Here is a 19,569-nt window from a genome sequence, read left to right on the forward strand (position 1 = left end):
CAGAAATGCTGAGGGTTTCTGACATCCAAGAATACTCGCCAGGGGAGGTGGGGGGGAGCTGTAAAAACCCTAGAACTCTTAAACTGCCTTTACCATTCCCGTTCCTCAGCACTGGGAGTGCAGATGCTGGCAGGCACTTCTGCGTTAACAGTGGTTTCACAGGACAAATTTGAACACCAGGACTGGTCCCTGCTCCTACCCACTTCTGCAGAGTGGGGCTGACTTACCAAGAGCCTGTGGACAGATGCCCATGGACAAGAGCCCCGGAAGAGCAGATGCCCTGCTCTTCATCACACACATGGCCAGCACCAAGGAGGGCTGCAAGCACAGAGCTGAAGGAAGGTGTCCTAGAAAAAGGAAAGGGTGTCTGTGTGTAGCACGGGGAGGGTCTATGGGAAATGGCTTTGATTTTGGTCAGACACATCTCCCCTAACTTGTCACTGTCTTTCTCTCCTATGACAATGCCCCATGCCCAGAGGCACTAAATGTCCAACGGCAGCTCCATCACCCAGTTCCTCCTCCTGGCCTTTGCGGACACACGGGAGCTGCAGCTCTTGCACTTCTGGCTCTTCCTGGGCATCTACCTGGCTGCCCTCCTGGGCAACGGTCTCGTCATCACTGCCATAGCCTGCAACCACCGCCTCCACAGCCCCATGTACTTCTTCCTCCTCAACCTCTCCCTCCTCGACCTGGGCTCCATCTCCACCACTGTCCCCAAATCCATGGCCAATTCCCTGTGGGACACCAGGGCCATCTCCTACGCAGGATGTGCTGCCCAAATCTTTCTGTTTGTCTTTTTGATGTCAGCAGAGTATTGTCTTCTCACCATCATGGCCTATGACCGCTACGTTGCCATCTGCAAACCCCTGCACTACGGGACCTTCCTGGGCAGCAGAGCTTGTGTCCACATGGCAGCAGCTGTCTGGCGCAGTGGGTTTCTCAATGCTGTGCTGCACACGGCCAATACATTTTCCATGCCCCTTTGCCAAGGCAATGGGATGGACCAGTTCTTCTGTGAAATCCCCCAGATCCTCAAGCTCTCCTGCTCACACTCCTACCTCAGGGAAGTTGGGCTTCTTGTGGTTAGTCTCTTAGTAGTCTTTGGCTCTTTTATTTTCATTGTGCTGTCCTATGTGCAGATCTTCAGGGCTGTGCTGAGGATCCCCTCTGAGCAGGGACGGCACAAAGCCTTTTCCACGTGCCTCCCTCACCTGGCTGTGGTCTCCCTGTTTGTCAGTACCGGCATGGTTGCCTACCTGAGGCCCCTGTCCATCTCCTCCCCATCCCTGGATCTGGTGGTGGCTGGTCTGTACTCCATGGTTCCTCCAGCAGTGAATCCGCTCATCTACAGCATGAGGAACCAGGAGCTCAATGATGCAGCGTGGAAACTGATAACTGCTTGGTTTTTCTAAAGCAAAAGTCTTCCTCTGCATAGCAGTTGTAATGTAACTCATTACATGCCCAGCCTGTCTTCTGGGGTTTTTTTTGTTGTTTTTGGTGTTTTTTTACCTGTGAGAATGTTGTCATCCCCTTTCTATTTCACTGTCTGCTTCTCTTTTCTGACAAGTGGCTGTGTAAATGAGGAGCTGTGCTTTCTGTGTGTTTATACAAAATAAAGGCCCCTTCAGTGATTTTCTTTTTCTTGAGATCCTTCCTCCAAGGCCATTTTGGAGCTGCAGGGAGAGTTCCTGTGTGCAGAGTTGGAGGGGACAAGAGTCCCGGCATGGCAGCACTGCCAGGAGCACCACCGCTTGCTCTTCCGGGGCTCTTCTCTTTCCAATTCCACGTTCTCTTTCTGATCCCTTGTGTTGGTGTAAGGCCTGAGCACTCTGGCAGCTTGGTCACAGCCGTGCTGTGTGGCAGTCCTGTGACTGCAGGCATGGACAGGCAATGGGCACTTCTGTGACAGAGCTGGCCTCCCTAACAGCGTTTCCATAAAGAAAGGTGATCTCCTGAGTACAGTGCCTGAAGGCTTAGGTCTTCTTTCAAAGTTGCTGTCAAGAACATGCTCAAGAAAGTGCCCTGTTGAGGAAAACACCAGTGAACAGCTAAAGTGTGTGAGTGTGCAGGGTGGGGGCACGCAGCACTGTCCCTTGCACAGCCAGGCCTCCAGGGAGAGACTTGAAGGACCAGCAGAGCAGGGGCTGGTCTGTGACCTTGTTTGCTGGACACCCTGGGCAAGGTGCCCCAGGACAATCCTCACAGACCAGCCCCTTGCAACCGTCATTCCCAGCACCCGCCTCTCACCCCAGCCCGGAGAGGTTGTTTGTCCATCCATGGAGGGACACCAAATGACTAGGTCAGAAGTCCATGTTTGCATTGTTCAGAGGAGACTTAAGCATGCACATGGTGTGCGTGTGGGGAGGTGAACCCGAGTGAGCACAAATGCCATCAGCCATTCCTAGAGGTGCCATGAAGGCCAGTGGGACAGACAGTGCCTCGAGGTCACTTCCCTTTGAGAGTAACGTCCCCTGGGAAACCAACCACCTGAATGCAGCACTGGCATGTGCTTCTGTCATCCGAGGTCCCTGTGTCCATTCCTCAAACCATGGGGCATCTCAGAGAGGTGCAGAGCAGGGCGATACACCGCAGGGCTGAGGTGCCTCCCAGCCTCCGGGAGAGGCAACAGGAGGCCAGAGAGTCACCATGCCTGCTGCAGTGCACTGCCTCCACGTGTGTAAGGGAAGGAGTCGTGCCTCTGAACACCCTTGTGTGCATGAGGAGTGCATGAGGCCAGCTGAGATGTGGACACCACACAGGGCCCTGCCATTTCTGTGTGTGACTCCAGGAACCAACCCCACTGTCCCAGTGAGATTCATCTCACGTGCCTTGGACAGGCTCATTGTAAATGCTCCTGTCTGCTCACGTCACCCTTTCTGGATTGTGCCCTCAAATGTTTCAGAGCAGTCAGAGAGGTTCTGGGGTCCTTGGAAAAGGCAGAACCACTCCTTTCTTCCAGAAGGGCAAGAAGGAGGATTGGAAGAATTACAGGCTGGTCAACCTCACCTTGGTCCCTGGGAAGGTGATAGACAAATACTCCTGCAGCCACTTCCAGGCACTCATAGGAAAGAAAGGGACTGCAGAAGCTGTATGGGTTGGGGAAAGAAAGGGATGTTTTGTATCTGGACCTTAGCAAGGGTTTTGTCATGGTCTGCCATAGCCTCTTTACAGCCAGATTGGTGATATCTGGGCTGAAGGAATGGATGAGTAGTGGGTGAGAAGTTGGCTGGTGGATCAAGCCCAAATGTCACCAGTGGTAGAGTCCTCCTGGCGGCCACTTAGTAGTGGCATCCCTCAGTGCAAGCACTTGGGCCAACACTGCTGAATGTCTCCATTAACTGCCTGTACAATGTGACGGAGTGCCTTTCCAGCTCCTTTGTGGATGATGCCAAACTGGGCAGGGCCGTTGAGCGACCTCATCTGGTTAACGCTGCCTTGAGCAGGACAGCTGGACAGGATGATGTTCAGGGGTCTCTTCCAACCCGAGTTCTTCTATGATTCAATGGATCTTTTCCTTGGAGAGCTTTCTGAAGACAGAACAGACAGAGGAAGAAGAAAAAACAGAGAGGCAGAAGTAGAGATATAAAAGTCACCAAGATAAATAGAGCAGTTCCTCTAACAAACATTTCTCCACTCAAACCGTTAGTAGGAAATCTATGAGATAAATGTGATGAAACAAGCTCACTTTTATCTGCTCAGGTACTGGGCCACAAGGAGAGTGATGGTTGGGTACGGTATCACGTGGTCAATTATGCCTCAGGAACTCATAATCCAGTAGGAAGCCAATGGCTGTGAAGGGGGCTGTGAGGTCACTTCTGCCTCTGGAGGTGATAGGCCAACAGCAGGAATGTGCCTGGGAAAGGGACTGTGAGGTCACTTCTTGCTGAAACAGCTGATAGCTCAGCCCTTGACTCATGGCGGGGGTATGTGCTTTTAAGCTCACATCTGCCAGGGTCTCTGACAGGCCAGCAGAAGGCACCTGGCTGGCACATTGACTGGGAGATCCCCTCTGCCGAAGGACCCAGGCTCGCTCCAGGAAGGGGGCTTTCATTTTGGTTGTCCTTTCTCTCCTGCCTGAGTACATGATGGGACAGCAGCAGGCACGCAGCTTGGTCGTGTCTATCCGAGAAGCTGAAAGGCTAGCAGCCTTGGGAGATGATGGTGAGGTTACTTGTGTGTGGTCAGGTGACAGGCCAGCAGAAGGCTGATGGGTTGGGATGCCTGCTTGAAGGGCTGTTTCCCGGATGGTGGAGCTCTCCTTGAGGTAGGAAACAGCAGGAGAGAGAAACCCTGCCACACAGTGCAGCTTGGAAGGTGGAGATTGGGCATGAGGAGGAAGAAATGTCACTCAAAGGGTAGTGCTGTGGTACATGAAGTCCTCCAGAAGGAGTAGGAGATCAGTCCACGTCTTTGTGTTTCACGGAACAGAGTGTGAGGGTGGACAGATTTCAGTGAATGTATGGAAATGTCGGGCTGAGAGCAAAGTGAGGAAGCGAGATGGGTGTCTCCAGCCTGCAGGGCAAAAGAAGCAGCTGTGGGACAGCGTAGGACAACCTATGGTGGAGATGGCAAAGAGCGCTGGCAAGGCTGGAAGTTCACCAAGGCTTTTCCTCTGAACTATGGCAGTCATCCATGCTACCAAGGCCTATGAGGAGACACGTTGTCCTGAGGCACTGGGGCCTCACTGCCTCCTTGCACACCCCCAGCAGGGCTGGGAACTGTCATAGCGTTGTCCTTCCCTCAGCACCACACACCCCACATCCCACTGCCCCAGGAAGAGCCCTGAGCACTGTGTGAAGGACAGGAGCTGCCTTCCCCGGGGCTGGGGGTCAGAGCTTGGCCTTTCTGCTTCATAGAACAAAGCCAGAGTTTTCTCAGCATCTCAGCTGCCTGCACAGTGCCTTTGCCTACCTGTAATCATGGCCTCCAGTTGTCTGCTCTAACGAGTCCCTTGGGAGGCTTTGTCAGTAATGGCCCTCAGTGGGGCTCATTAATGCTTCAAGGTACTTTGGGTTTGGCTTCTGATGTTGATTCTTTGGGGGGTTTGTGCAATCTTCTCTCAGTACCTGAGGTTCAAGGACTCAGCACAAAATACACCATGGGGCTCATTAAAATAAAGCAAGCCCTAACGATCTATGTGCCTTCCTGTCATTTTCTTCAAGTCTTCAAGAGTTGTACAGATAATTTGAGCTGTTTCCTAATGTACTTATAGAGAAAGATTTCAAAGTGCTTCTAATAAAAATGAAGTTTTAATTTCAAGACTGTATTTTATTACTTTTCAGTTTAGAGAAGAGGTGATGGCAGCATTCTCCAGTAGATCTTGATCCAGGGTCTCTCCTAAGGAGATCTGGACTGGTAGGGGAAGCTGTCCCTTGAGGTCTGACACAGTATGGACACCCTCCCACCTCACCTCCCCAACCCCACCATTTCTCTCATTGCCCACCTGCGTCTTTTCCTTACATCAGACTTCTCCACTGAGGGCTGCAGCTGGATGGTACAGCTCCTTTGTGCCAACTCCCACCTGCTTTCCTTAGAGAACTGGCTGCACACAGGCACAGATTGTTTTTCCTATTGGCAAGCAAAGAAAAATAATGCATGAAAAAATCTCATTCACAATAAAACACACCCTGCAACCATATGCTTACAACAAGCTGCCGCTACTGAGGTTGCCTTTCTACAAGGGATAATCTTCTGAGAAATGTTGTAGGGAGGTAGATACAAAAAGGTAGAAATATAGACAGTTAAGGAGTTGGGTAGAGAGACAAATAGGCTACTTAATGGCAGGGTAAGCTTTTAACTCCCTGCTGTCACAGCAGCAGCTGGATGGGTGACAGGAATGTGAATGAACAAAGAGTAAGGGGAGGAGAAAACTGGAGTGTAACGGAGAGTGCCTTTGTCTAGACAGTCTGCTGGAAAGATGACTTTAGAAATGGTCATTGTATCAAATATCACCATTTATATGGTCAAATATATGAAAGACTAGAGAAATTAAATACACCGTAGAGATATATAACAGGCAGAATAGCGGTAAAGAAGTTCCACTGGAAGATCAATATGTCTTTGTAATATCCCTTTTGAAATGTCACGGGATTGGTAGAGGTCTCTTGTGAGTGAGGACAAGCAAGTGTTGCACCCATCTTTGAAAGAGGCCAAAAGTGCAACCGCAGGCACCACAGGCTGTACAAGGTCACGTTGGTGAGGCGTGTGCCATCAATGAGAGTCTTCCTGGGTAAAATTTCTGGGAACCCAGATGAGATGAATGTGTCCAAGAACCATCAGCATGGACTTACCAAAGGTAAACCATGCCTCACCACCCTGATTGCTTCATGATGAAGGAACTGCATTTGTGCGTAAGGAGAGAAGAGTGGCCATAGTTCACCTCAGCTTAGGCAAGGCTTTTGGCACGGTCTCCCTCAATATTCCCGTACCCAAGTTACGTCTGGATGGGCAGAAAAACAGATGGGTGAAAGACCAGTTGGGCTGAGATGAGGCTGAGGGAGAGATGATGAGGCTGAGAGAGCAGCGGTGAAGGGGTCATACCCTACCTGGAGGCCAGTGGGACGTACTGGGGCATCATGGGGCAGCACAAGGGACTTTTCCGGGCCCTTTGCAGTTTAACATCTGTATCCATGACCCGGAGGAGGCAACTCTCACCACATTTGCCAATGACTCTAAATTGGGAGGAACATTCCTGTGCCTTAGGGAAGCCGTTCAGGGGAGACATGACAGGCGGGAGGACTGTCCTGTCAGGAACTTCAAGGAATGGATGAAGGACAAAGGCCACGTGTACTGGTTTTGGCTGGGATAGAGTTAAATTACTTCATAGTAGCTTGTATGGGGCTGTGTTTTGGATTTGTGATGAGAACAGTGTTGATAACACAGGGATGTTTTTGGTCCTGCTGAGCAGTGCTTGCACAGCATCAAGGCCTTTTCTGGTTCTCACACCGCTCCACCAGTGAGTAGGCTGGGGGTGCACAAAAAGTTGTGAGGGGACACAGTTAGTACAGCTGACCCCAAGTGACGAAAGGGATACTCCAGACCATATGACATCATGCTCAGCAATAAAAGTGGGTGGGGGTAGAGGGTGGTGGTTGGCAGGGGGGCTGCTGCTTGGGGATTGGCTGGACATCAGTCGGTTGGTGGTGAGCAATTGTCTTCCTTTGCATCACTTGTTTTTCTTGGGTTTTCTTTTCCTCCCTCTTCTCCTGCTGTTACACTGCTGATTCTCTCCCCCATCCCACTGGGGGTGTAGAGGGGGAGTGAGCAAGCAACTCCATGGGTGATTATTTGCTGGCCGTGGTCAATCCACAACTAACTTCTAGCCCAGTGTCATCCTTTCTGGCCTTTCCTTTGACCCACACACACAAGCTCCCACCTAACCTGTTGCATGTCCCATAGAGGAGCTCCACATATCGGAGTAGCCCATTCATCACACAGGACATCCCCCCTCATCGTCTTCCCTGTTGCTCTCGCCTAAATATGCTGTATCTCCATCCACCACAAAAGCCGTGGAAGCTGTCCTTCCCCATCTCAGCTCTTACTCCACTGCGGTTACAGCTTTCTGATGGCACACAGGGCTCCAGCTCCTCTTGTCTGTGCCCCAGGCTGTGGGCTTTGGTGCACATTTGGGCTGCAGCCCCTCAGCTAGGGCACCAGGGCCAAGGGCACACTTGTCACATGGGATTCTGGTACCAAGAGCCTGGGACCCCTTGTGTGAAAAGGCTTTGCTTCCCAGCAGAGGAGTGCTGGAGTGGATGGCAGGTGGCAAGATGATGATGAACGAGGTTCCCACAACGAGGGCAAAAGCTGCAGTCCCCAAGGCCAGAGAGAAACAGGCCTGGGCTGTGCAGTCCTGGCAGGAGAGGGGTTTGCTGTCCCAGGTGACTCTGCAGCACTGTGGGACCTGTGACAGAGGTAAAGCCGATCTCCAAGAAGGACAAGCTGCTGCTAAGAAAGTCCCTGTGGGACTTTCTATCCAGCCAGACTGTGGATATCATGCTGGGGGCCAGCCGGCTAGCTAGCAGCTCTGCAGAGAAGGACCCTGGGGTCCTGGAGGAGAACTACAGAATCACAGAATGATGTAATGGTTCACGTTGGAAGGCACCTCTGGAGGTCGTCTGGTCTAACCTCCAGAAAAGTTGTTGACCTACTAAAGCAAGTCCAGAAAAGGGCCACAAAGCTGCTTTAAGGGACGGGAGAATCTTTTGTAGGAGGAAAGTCTGAGAGAGCTGGGACTGTTCAGCCTAGACAAGAAAAGGCTCGGGGGGGGCTCTTATTAATGAGTGTAAATACCTGATGGGATGGGGCAAAGAAGACAAGGGAGCCAAGCTCTTCTCAGTAGTTCCCAGTGGCAAGACAAGGGGTGATGGACACAGCCATATACTCACGAAATTCCATCTGAACACAAGAAAGCACTTTTTGCCCGTTAGGGTGGTCAAACACTGGAAGATGTTTCGCAGAGAAGGTGTGGAGTCTCCATCCATGACAATATTTGCCTTGACTGCAAATACTGTGGGATCCCGTGGAGAGGACCCCTGCTGGAGCAGAGAAAAAATGTAAGGAGGAAGGAGCAGCAGAAATGTTAGGTACTGACCATAACCCCCCATTCCCAATCCCCCCTGCTCCTCTCCAGCTTTGGCTGGGTAGAAGAATTGGGAATGGAGGAACTTGAGCCTGGGAAAAAGGGGAGTGGGGGTTGGGGAATGGTCTTTAATATTTTTGTCATAGTTTCTCACCTTCTAAATCTATTTTAATTGACAATAAATTAAACTGATCTTCCGCAAGTCAACTCTTCTTTGCCCAAAAAGAGAGGCTGAGAGTGCTGGGATTATGAGAAATCCCTGAGAGCCAAACACTGGAGCAAGGACCCAGGCCAGTTGGTGGCCTCTCAGTCAATGGAGATTTTTCAAACTTTGTGGGAAGAGGACCGTGAGCACCTCACCTAGCTGGAGCTGTCTGAGAACGGGCTTGGCTGGCAGCCCAGCTGTGGCAAAAGCAATGGGACGTAGTGTGTGATGAGTGTCAGAGTGAAAGTAGCTTCCTTTTTGTTGATAATGGCAGTGGAGTTGGGTATCCCTGAGCCCCAGAGGAGGCCAGAGGTGACCATGCAGCAAAGGTCACTCCTCAGGACTGGAGTGCATGGCCAGAGGTGGAAATGGCCGGGGTGTGGGACCAGCCTGGGACAGTCATTCTGGGACAGCTTCCCCTGGGTTCCTGGGTCCCCCAGGGAACATGGCACAGATTGGGCTCCTCTCTTCTGCACCTTTGATGCGTTGCTTCCTTCACCATGACACCTGCTCCTGTACTGTGAGCACCCTGCTGTGTGCCCCCACCCTGCACACTCACACAGCTTAGCTCTACACTGGCGTTTTCCTCTCCTGGGCACTTTCTAACCAAGCCCAACCCCTCTTCCTAATTCCGCAATACAACACTCCAGGCTGGGCTGGCCCCATGGCAGTGCCCACCACAGGGTGCTACAGAGCTCTGAGCACCCACAGCACAGCCCCAGCCCCTCTGAAGGGCACAGCAGCTCTTGGGGGGCAGAGGAGGGTCAGCCTCCCCATCAGCCCCAGGGCTGGAGCACGAGGAGACAGAGGCCAGTGTCTCCCTGTGTACCCTGGTCCTGTCCCCAAGAGATCCCTGTTGCCAACTGCTGGCAGCCCCTCTGTGCCAGGCCCTCTCCCCAGCACAAGGCTCCTGCCCTGGGACTCTTCCAGCTGCTCCTGCTGCCCCAGTGACAGAGCAGCCTGTCCCAAGCTGCTGCATGCAGAAATAAGTTTCTCTGTGTCATCCATTTCCCCCTGGAACTAGAGAGTTGTGCCTTTGCTCTTCTGCAGGGATCATCCATGCCTCTAGAGAGCCTTTCCCCAGGGGACTGTGTCTGTGCTGGCCTCATCGGATGCTTTTGCCCCCTTCCCATGCTCCCTGCAGGGCCCCAAGCTGGTGGTGCTGCTCTGCAGAGCCAGCAAGCTGTGGTGCATGAGAGCCACGGGCAGACAGTCCCAGGAAGATCCCTGCTGATCATCACCATCTCCAGGGGCACTGGCACCCACAAGTGAACGCTCAGTCCAGGTCTCCTTCCCTAATGCTTCATCCCATGTCCTCCTCACCCCATGGAGAACCCAAGCACAGCAGCACGGCCTTACAGGGATAATTTCTTCAGCCTGTTCCTGACCTCTGCTTTGGAAGAAGAGGACAACCTCGAGACAGCGGCACAGAGAAAAACCCTTTTATTACAGAGATGTGACATGGGAGGCCAGCTGTGGCACCGCGCCAGACACATGTGCAAAGACCTCTGGTTCAGACAGAGTGGGTTCATGCCTCTGGAGAAGCAGAAGGGTTGCAGAAAATTCGGGAGAAGTAGAATTATCACAGAGAAATTCCCAAAGCACAGGAGGTTCCCCACGTCCATTAGAAATCACTTGTGCAGGGACATGAGCAGATTATTACTGCTGAAAACTACGGGATGAATCAGCTTCTTCAGTGCATCTTTGAGCTCCTGGTTCCTCATGCTGTAGATGAGGGGGTTCACTGCTGGAGGCACCACTGAGTACAGAACAGCCATCACCAGATCCAGGGATGGGGAGGAGATGGAGGGGGGCTTCAGGTAGGCAAACATGCCAGTGCTGGCATATAGAGAGACCACTGCCAGGTGAGGGATGCACGTGGAAAAAGCTTTGTGCCGTCCCTGCTCAGAGGGGATCCTCAGCAGAGCCCTGAAGATCTCGACATAGGATAGCATGATGAAAACAAAACACCCAAGACCAAGGATAAAACTGGTGACAATAAGCCCAACTTCCCTGAGGTAGGAGTGTGAGCAGGAAAGCTTGAGAAGGAAAGCTTCTCGGACATGTGCAACCAAGAAGGGAGCTCTCCATCCAACCCTCAGTCTCTAACATATCGTTCTGTGACTCTTAGCTTGTCCCCCTCAATCTGTCGGAAACCCCAGAAGAGCAAGAGGCCTTTTTTGGGAGCAGCTCCTTGGGTGTATTCCTGACACCAGCTTTGGAAGAGGCACCCGGTCGTCTGGCCCTGTCCTGAGGAGCCCCTTTGGTGATGGTGGTGCTGGCAGGGAAGCCAGCTCTGACACAGTGGCTCACATGGCCTGCTCCTCCTGCAGCCACAGGCATGCCACTGTGGAGGCAACAGGACTGTCACAAGTTACATGAGACCTTAGGGCTTACACAAATGCAAGGGCACAGCAGGAGAGGGTGGAAGTGAGGAGACACCAGCACTGGAAAGACCCGGTCCTGCTGTTGTCCATGTCCACACAAGATATAAGTGATGGGAACGGGGGCAAAAAAATTTCTGCTGTTTTCTTTATTGTGTATTGAGTAAAAAAGAAAAAAAAAGCAGGAGGGCAAATATAGTCTTATTTAAAGAGGAATTATATCATCAACGAACGAGCAAAACATAAAACAAACCCAACCACAAAGTTTTTGCATTTCCTGAGATACCCTGGGAGTGCTATGAAGATCATGGGCATCTTATTGATGCTGAAGTTGAAGTAGGATGTATTGAAATAGTTTCAGCCTGTCCCAAGCTGCTGCATGCAGAAATAAATTTCTCTGTGTCATCAGTTACCCCTGGAACTAGAGAGTTGTGCCTTTGCTCTTCTGCAGGGATCATCCATGCCTCTAGAGAGCCTTTCCCCAGGGGACTGTGTCTGTGCTGGCCTGATCGCATGCTTCTGCCCCCTTCCCATGCTCCCTGCAGGGCCCCAAGCTGGTGGTGCTGCTCTGCAGAGCCAGCAGGCTGTGGTGCATGGGAGCCACGGGGAGACAGTCCCAGGAAGATCCCTGCTGATCATCACCATCTCCAGGGGCACCGGCACACACAAGTGAAAGCTCAGTCCAGGCCTCCTTCCCTAATTCATCACCCCATGCCCTCCTCCCCTTAGCACATGGAGAAACCAAGCACAGCAGCATGGGGGCAATTTCTTCACCCTGTTCCTGACCTCAGCTTTGGAAGAAGAGCCCAACCTGCAGACAGTGGCACTGAGAAAACCTCCTTTTATTACAGCGATGTGACATGGGAGGGCAGCTATACCATCGTGCCGTACACATGTGCAAAGACCTCTGGGTCAGACAGACTGGGTTCATGCCTCTGGAGACGTGGAAGGGATCCAGACATTGCTGGGCAAACTTGATCATCACAGATAAAATGCTCAAAACAGGGGAGGTTTTCCAGATATATTGGAAGTCACTTGTGAAGTGACATGTGAAGAGCTTATTGCTGCTGAAAGACTATGGATTGAATGAGCTTCTTCAGTGCATCTTTGAGCTCCTGGTTCCTCATGCTGTAGATGAGGGGGTTCACTGCTGGTGGAACCACTGAGTACAGAACAGCCACCACCAGATCCAGGGATGGGGAGGAGATGGAGGGGGGCTTCAGGCAGGCAACCATGGCAGTGCTGATAAACAGGGAGACCACGATCAGGTGAGGGATGCACGTGGAAAAGGCTTTGTGCCGTCCCTGCTCAGAGGGGATGCTCAGCATGGCCCTGAAGATCCACACATAGGACAGCACAATGAAAACAAAACACCCAAATGCTAAATAGGCAGTAACCACAAGAAGCCTAACTTCCCTGAGGTAGGATTGTGAGCAGGAGAGCTTGAGGATCTGGGGGATTTCACAGAAGAACTGGTCCATCCCATTGCCTTGGCAAAGGGGCATGGAAAACGTATTGGCCGTTTGCAGCACAGCATTGAGAAACCCACTGCCCCAGGCAGCTGCTGCCATGTGGACACAAGCTCTGCTGCCCAGGAGGGTCCCGTAGTGCAGGGGTTTGCAGATGGCCAGGCAGCGATCGTATGCCATTACTGTGAGGAGAGAATACTCTGCTGTGATCAAGAAAAGGAAGAAAAAGACTTGAGCAGCACATCCTGCATAGGAGATGGCCTTGGTGTCCCACAGCGAGTTGGCCATGGATTTGGGGACAGTGGTGGAGATGGAGCCCAGGTCAAGAACAGAGAGGTTGAGGAGGAAGAAGTACATGGGGGTGTGGAGGCGGTGGTCGCAGGCTACGGCAGTGATGATGAGGCCGTTGCCCAGGAGGGCAGCCAGGTAGATGCCCAGGAAGAGCCAGAGGTGCAAGAGCTGCAGCTCCCGTGTGTCTGCAAATGCCAGGAGGAGGAACTGGGTGATGGAGCTGATGTTGGACATCTGCTGCCTCTGGGTGTGGGGCACAGAAAAAGGAGGAAAGGACAGTGACAAGTTAGGGGAGACTTCTCTGAGGGAAATCAAAGCCATTTCTCATACTATGCACTCCCCACCATTTTTCCATTTCTGTGAGACCTTCATTCAGCTCTGTGGCTGGAGCTCTGGGTCGTGCTGGCTGAGTGTGCCAAGAGCAGGACCTCTGCCCGCTGGCTGCCATGGAGTCAGCCCTGCTCTGCAGCAGTGGGTTCCTGGGAACGGTGTGGGCAGTCCTAGTGGTTGAATTTGTCAGATAAAACAGCTCCCAGTGCAAAAGGGCTTGTCAGTATCTGCACTCCCATTGCTAAGAAACCACAATCGCAAAAGTGTTTGAGAGAGAGAGGGTTTTTCACAGCTCTCTCCCATCTCAGCTGGAGGTTTTCTGGGATTTCAGAAACCCTCATCATTTCTGCTGCACTCAGGGAGAGCAAAGGGAGCCCTGCGAGGCCAGAGGATTGCCTGTGGGTTAGTGCAGAGTGAGGGGAGCTGCTCTGTCCCGCTGTCTTGTTCCCAGCTGCCCTCTGCTTGTCCCTTTCTGAGACAGAGGGTAATCACACTCACATGTTAACCTGAAAAGACACCAGGCACTGCTGAGAGCAGAGAAATCCACTGCCGAGCACTAAGTGTCTCACCCTTTCTCAAGGTCTCAGCACCCCACTTGTACCCAAGGACACACAGGGTTCATTTCACCAACCCAGCAGCATTTCCTTGGCCGTAGCGTCTCTGTGCTTCTCCATGGGGCATTCAGGTAACACCAAAATGCTATAGGACAGATTTGCATCCTGGAGGGAAGCTCACAGCTTGGAAGGACACCCCAAGGAGATAGCCAAGGGTCCTAATGATGCTATCTCAGTAAGGGACAGTCAGCTCATTTGCAAGGGAATGACACAGACTGCATTGCCCGCAGCCCCACAGCTTAGAGGAGAGCTTGGACACTTCATTCCCATGGACTCACCTGCATGGGAGGAATCACAAGAGCAGCGGCAGTGCCTGACTCGGCTGCTGCAGCTCCCATCCCCAGAGAGCCTGACAGCAAGATCAAGAAAACAATCACAGACTAGTGGAGAAACAAGGAGAAATGCAGTGATGGTCTAGCTGAGAGAGGCAAGTGGAGAGACAGCCGGGCACTCAGGACAGCGTTACCCTCACCCAGCTGTGCACAACACCTCCCAGACACTCACATTACTGGGCAGTTGCTCTGACCCCTGTGCTCTGCAGAGGGACATGGGCACGTGGCTGGAGAGCTGCAGCACGGCTCTGCTGGAGCTCTGGCTGCAGAGGAGGTGGTTCACGCCTTGGACCCCACAGCCCTGAGGGCAGAGGCTTTGCTGGCTGGGACAGGAGGCGAGGGGGCTTGCTCAGGGGAAGGGGTCTGCATTGGAGGGCATCATAGGGAGATTTCTGAATTCTCCCTCCCACAACATTTCTGGTTTTCCTTCCCTCTCATTCCCTGATCATATCTCTGCTGCCTGGAGATTTTCCTCCTGGGAGGTGTTTCCCTGTCCCATTCTTTCCCTGTCAGTGCTCACAGATGCCATCCCAACCTCTGTGCACTCCCCCTGGCCCTACAGAAACCTGCCTGTTTGCAGGGCACTGGCTGCATGCATGGTCCTGTTTGCAGGTGGAAAAGGGCAGGGAAGAAACACCCTGATGGGTCCAGCAGAGGTGAAGCTGGTGCTGTCCATAGGCAGAGGAGTGGCTGAAGGCACTCTAGGAGGTTTCTGGCAGACCTACTGATGACTCAACGTTACAGCTCAGGAGTCTCAGTGACTTCTTCAAACTTGAGAGATCCCTTTTTCCACCTCCCCGTGCCCCCCAAATAGGAAATGAAAAACACAAATTCAGGAAAGCTCCTTATCTTTAACGTAGTCCCTGCATTGAGCTTCCCCTTGAAAAGTCCCCTCAGAAATGCCCTGGGGGTGATCTGGAGCTGTGAGCAGCCCCGACCAACGCAGCACCCTCTTGATAGCAGAAGGACCCTCTCCTGCCAGCAGTTGCTTCTTCCACCCACAGCTTCTCCCCGCACTGCTGCTGGCAGCTCCCCAGGTAAGCTGAGAGCTGACCCAGGCAGGAGACAAAGGTCCTGCCCCAGCACACAGCCCCTGGGGTGCAGGGGCCCTGCTCTGAAGGACAGCCCTGGGCACCCCTGGGTGCACCCCCAGCTTCACACTCTGCAGCTATCCCCGGGTGAAGGCAGCCGACATGCCCCGTCCCTCTGATGGTGCAGCAGGGAAGCCGTGCTCCAAAGCCAGTCATTTTCTCTGCACTGGGGAAACTGTGAGAGCCCTCCTGGCAGAGCCCGTAGGCTGTGGGATGTGCCAGCTTTAGGAGATCTTTCCAGGAGCTGCAGGTGCAATGCCCTGCAGCCAGAGACTTACCAGGTAGAGGGCTGTGAAGATTATTCTGCAAGTGAGCTCTCCTCTGTCCTCCCACTCCCATCTGCCTTTAACCTCTCTCTTACCACCCTCACCCCCCTTGCTGCCTGCAGGCAGTGCCCTCAGCCCTGCTGCCCTTTGCAGAGGAGCTGCTCCTGGGCAGAGCTGTCTCTCTGCAGCGCTGCCCGCTTGCCAGGAGCTCCCTCCATGCCAGGAGCCCAGCCCAGCTCAGCAGCAGAGGACCAGCCCAAGGCAGCACTTTCTCTGCCCCCTCTGGGCTCCCTCCAGGTGTCCCTGGGGCTGCAGGGGAACCTGCTGGGAAACAGGCTGAAGGCAGCACTCATGTTCCCTCCCTCACCTGGGGAGAGACACTTCTGTCTAACAGAGTCATTTCTCCTCTCAGAGACAAAGTTCCATCTAAATATCACCTTTTTTGGTCTCATTGTTAGACAGGGCTCTCAGACAGTGGCAGGCAGGGATCTCCCTTACCCCTGCTGAGGGAAGGGATTCCGCTGAGTCCATGGAGCATCTCATCCTGCGTTTCCATTCCTAGTATTTGAAGGAGACTCAGCTCCCTCCCATGCCTGCCACAAACCCACAGGAGGTGGGATTCCTCTGGCCTCTGTCCAGGAGTGCACAACATAGGCACCTGCATGGGAGCTCCTTCTCTCAGCTCCCTTGCTAATTAATGCAGATGGAGGGCAGCAGTGAGGTGTTCAGATGCAAATACCTGGTGACATTGGCGTTGCCAGTGGTGGTCCAAGATACATGCAGGCAACTGCAAGCTCTAATGGAGAAGTTCATAGAGACAGGGCAACATCTCAGGGATCATACATGAGCCTGGTAGGAAATTCCTTTGGCCAAGTGAAATGACAGCTGCTGCCCAAATAAAGGCCAAAAGAACCTTTTCCCACTCAGTATGTTCATGGCAGTTTATAGAAGTATTCATATGAACGACTGCAGTCATGTCCCATAGGGAGAGCAGGACCCGGCACTGAGCCGTGTTGAACCTCATACCATTGACCTCAGCCCATCGACCCAGCCTATCCAGATCCCTCTGCAAAGCCTTCCTACCCTCAAGCAGATCAACGCTCCCGCACAACTTGGTGTTGTCTGCAAACTTACTGAGGGTGCACTTGATGTCCTCATCTAGACCATTGATAAAGGTATTAAAGAAAACTGGCCCCAGTACTGAGCCTTGGGGAACAGCACTTGTGACCGGCCGCCAACTGGATTTAACTCCAGTCACCACAACTCTTTGGGCCCGGCCATCCCGCCAGGTTTTTTACTGAGAGAAGCTTATGCTCGTCAAAGGCATGAGCAGCAAGTTTCTCCAGGAGAATGCTGTGGGAAACATTGTCAAAGGCATAGAACATGCACAGCCTTTCCCTCATCCACTAAGTGCGTCACCTTGTCGTGGAAGGAGATCAAGTTACTTGTGTACCAGTTTATTTGTACTTTACAATTAAAAGTAAATTCTATCCCATGCCAGGTAGAAGCAAGTTTTGTGTTCTCCTCCTCCTGCAGCGGCACCATAAAGAACATATCTTTTACATCTCCTACCACCATCTGGGGGTGAGTGGCAGCTTGGAAGGTGGCACTTAATGTAGCCGTGTGTGGGACGGCAGCTGTAGGAGGAGCGGTGTTTGCATTTGACTTTCTGTAGTCTGTAGTTAGGCACCATCTCCCATCTGCTTTTTAACTGGTCACACTGGGGAATTATATGGGGAGTGCGTTTGGGAGATAAGGTGTCTTTTTTCTAGGTCAGCTGTGACCTCCACAATACCCATCCCAGCAGCGGCAGAGAGAGGAGAGTGAGGGACATGGGTTATTGTTGAGTCAGGCAGCGTGGGGGCAGCTCACAGCAGTGAACTCTGCCAGTTCACTGACACCCATGGGGAGCTGCTCATTTTCACTCCTCTAACCAAGGACCAAGGACACTCGCGGCAGCCACAAGAACAAACACCACTGTCCAGTCCTTTCCAAACTCGTCCTTGTCATACCTCAAAGCCCAAACCATTTTCCTTCCCTGAAACTACTGCTAACTGGTGCCTTGATATCCTTTTCTCCCCTGGCAATCACCAGTTTACTTTAGCTATGGGGAACATTTCACTTTGGCCTGTAGATCCTGTTATTTAACCCTTTCTTGGGCACGCTTAACATTAGTTCTTTGGGAATCCAAACTTGAAATTATTAACATTTTATCTCCCGTGTCAATTGAAAATCTGACTAGTAATCTTTGACAGCCCATTGGGACATAGATAAGAGAGCCGTCTGTGTTATCCCATTGATGAGCTTCCATCAGGGGGTTCATGAGATCGGGGCAAGTGTCTGGGGTTCTGGGGAGTTCGTCTTAGTTGCTGGAGTAAGTACTTACTTATCTGCTGTCTGCATCCGCTTGGGATTGTCCTGTTGGTGTCGGTTCATCCCTCCCCATTTCTCGACGATGATTTACAGTGCTGTGCACTAAGTCTGCCCAGGTCGGGATGGGTCAAAGCTGGGCTTGGCTGCCCTGACCCTCCTGAGCGTGATGTTGTATGTTTTGTCTTATTTCATCCCTCTTTGCAATGAGGTACGATTGTCAGGCAGCAGGGGCTCCCCTTAGCAGGGGTCTCATGGCTGGGGGGTCTACACGGGCAGAGAGAGGGTAATTACCATGTGCGCCCCTGTCGTTCACAGCCTGCAGGCAGGCTGCTTTTGTAACGGCAGTAGAAAGCTCGCTTCATGATCGTATTGGCATAGCAGTGGCTCCCCTCTATGCCAAGGCTCTGTGCCCCTGCCCAATAAGCTACTCAGCGTGTAATAGAGTGTGGCTCAGCGTTAGGGGCTGCTCCCTCGTTCAAGAACACTCCTGGTCCCCCAAAGCCATCCGCTTTGCCTTGCTCTAACATCATATGCTCTCCTCCGGTTAAGGAGGCACACCACAGATATTCAGTCTCGCTCTCGCCAGGCTTCTGCCCATATTTTTCATGCAGATTGGCCAATTGAAGGGGGTCCCATGGAATGGTCCTTGTGCTATTTCTCTGGTTGCCCCCTTGAAGTCCAGCAGATAGATACCTCAGTTTTAATAATAGGGGCTACCTTAAATTCTGATTCATCTAATTCACTCTCATCCCTAAGTTCTTGGTTGGGGTTCTCCCAAATATCTCCATCCCAATCTTCTGGGGGGACACAATTAGCTTACAAATTTTTAGAGGATCTGGTGTGTTGGGGGGCCTGAAATATCATGAGTTCTAGTTTATCCTCTACCTTCCTGCGTTTTTCTTTTTCCTCCCCCAGTTGTTTCAGCAATTGACCTATTTGCAGAGATAACTGCATTTCTGGTTGCTTTCTTTGTTCACCCTCACCTTGTAACACTCTCATTTCCTGATCTTTACATTCCTTATACTGATACGCAGCTCCCAAACACGTTATCAACTTTTCGCATATTATTCCCTTCTCTTTACCATCTTTTCTTTTCCCTGCTGCAACGTTTAATTGTGTCTCCATCCTATTGCAGTTATCCCACTTTTCATGCACCCAATCATCCACAAATTTCGGTGAAGAGTTACCTTCATGCTTCCGTAAGTATTCGAGGACTGAGTCTGCCACCCTGCAGACTACACCAATTTTTGTCGCAGGTGAATTATTAAGAGAAGTCATTGCTGTGGGTTTTACTAAAAGATTTTATTAATGATTAAAAAATGATCACATGACAATTAATTTATGATTGAATGAAAATTAAATGATAATCAAATGGTGATTAAGCAATAATTGAATGGTAGTTAAACAGTAATTAAACAGTGATTTGACAATGATTTGACAATGATTGAAATTATAATTTCGATGATAATTTACATGATGATTAGATGATGATTTAGACAATGAGTTAGACATTACTCAAACACTCTGCTACTTACTATGATACTAATATTTAATCTATAGCTGGATATATAAATAAATTTTGGTAGTATAAAATATACATTTAGGCCTAATGTAAAATGTCACCTGCCTCGTT

The 19,569-nt window shown here is 51.6% G+C and overlaps 2 protein-coding genes across 2 annotated transcripts; one reads left to right on the plus strand and one right to left on the minus strand.

Annotated features, from left to right (window-relative positions):
• Positions 1 to 244: 244 nt before the first annotated feature.
• LOC142403904 (olfactory receptor 14J1-like) lies at positions 245 to 1,412 on the plus strand. The gene is made up of 2 exons (XM_075490204.1): positions 245 to 320; positions 808 to 1,412. The coding sequence occupies exons 1-2, from the start codon at positions 245 to 247 to the stop codon at positions 1,410 to 1,412; spliced, it is 681 nt and encodes a 226-aa protein (XP_075346319.1).
• A 10,816-nt stretch (positions 1,413 to 12,228) lies between these two features.
• Positions 12,229 to 13,164, minus strand: LOC142403921 (olfactory receptor 14J1-like). The gene has a single exon (XM_075490224.1). It carries the CDS (start codon positions 13,162 to 13,164, stop codon positions 12,229 to 12,231), a length of 936 nt encoding a protein of 311 aa, XP_075346339.1.
• Between the last annotated feature and the right edge of the window lie 6,405 nt (positions 13,165 to 19,569).

The sequence above is a fragment of the Mycteria americana genome, unplaced genomic scaffold (assembly GCF_035582795.1).
Source record: "Mycteria americana isolate JAX WOST 10 ecotype Jacksonville Zoo and Gardens unplaced genomic scaffold, USCA_MyAme_1.0 Scaffold_46, whole genome shotgun sequence".
Taxonomy (NCBI): Eukaryota; Metazoa; Chordata; class Aves; order Ciconiiformes; family Ciconiidae; genus Mycteria; species Mycteria americana.

Coding starts and splice junctions, on each gene's coding strand:
- LOC142403904 (XM_075490204.1), top strand. CDS start 245: ATGCCCATGGACAAGAGCCCCGGAAGAGCAGATGCCCTGCTCTTCATC. Junction 321..807: donor GGCCAGCACCAAGGAGGGCT/GCAAGCACAGAG, acceptor TTTTGATGTCAG/CAGAGTATTGTCTTCTCACC.
- LOC142403921 (XM_075490224.1), bottom strand. CDS start 13,164: ATGTCCAACATCAGCTCCATCACCCAGTTCCTCCTCCTGGCATTTGCA.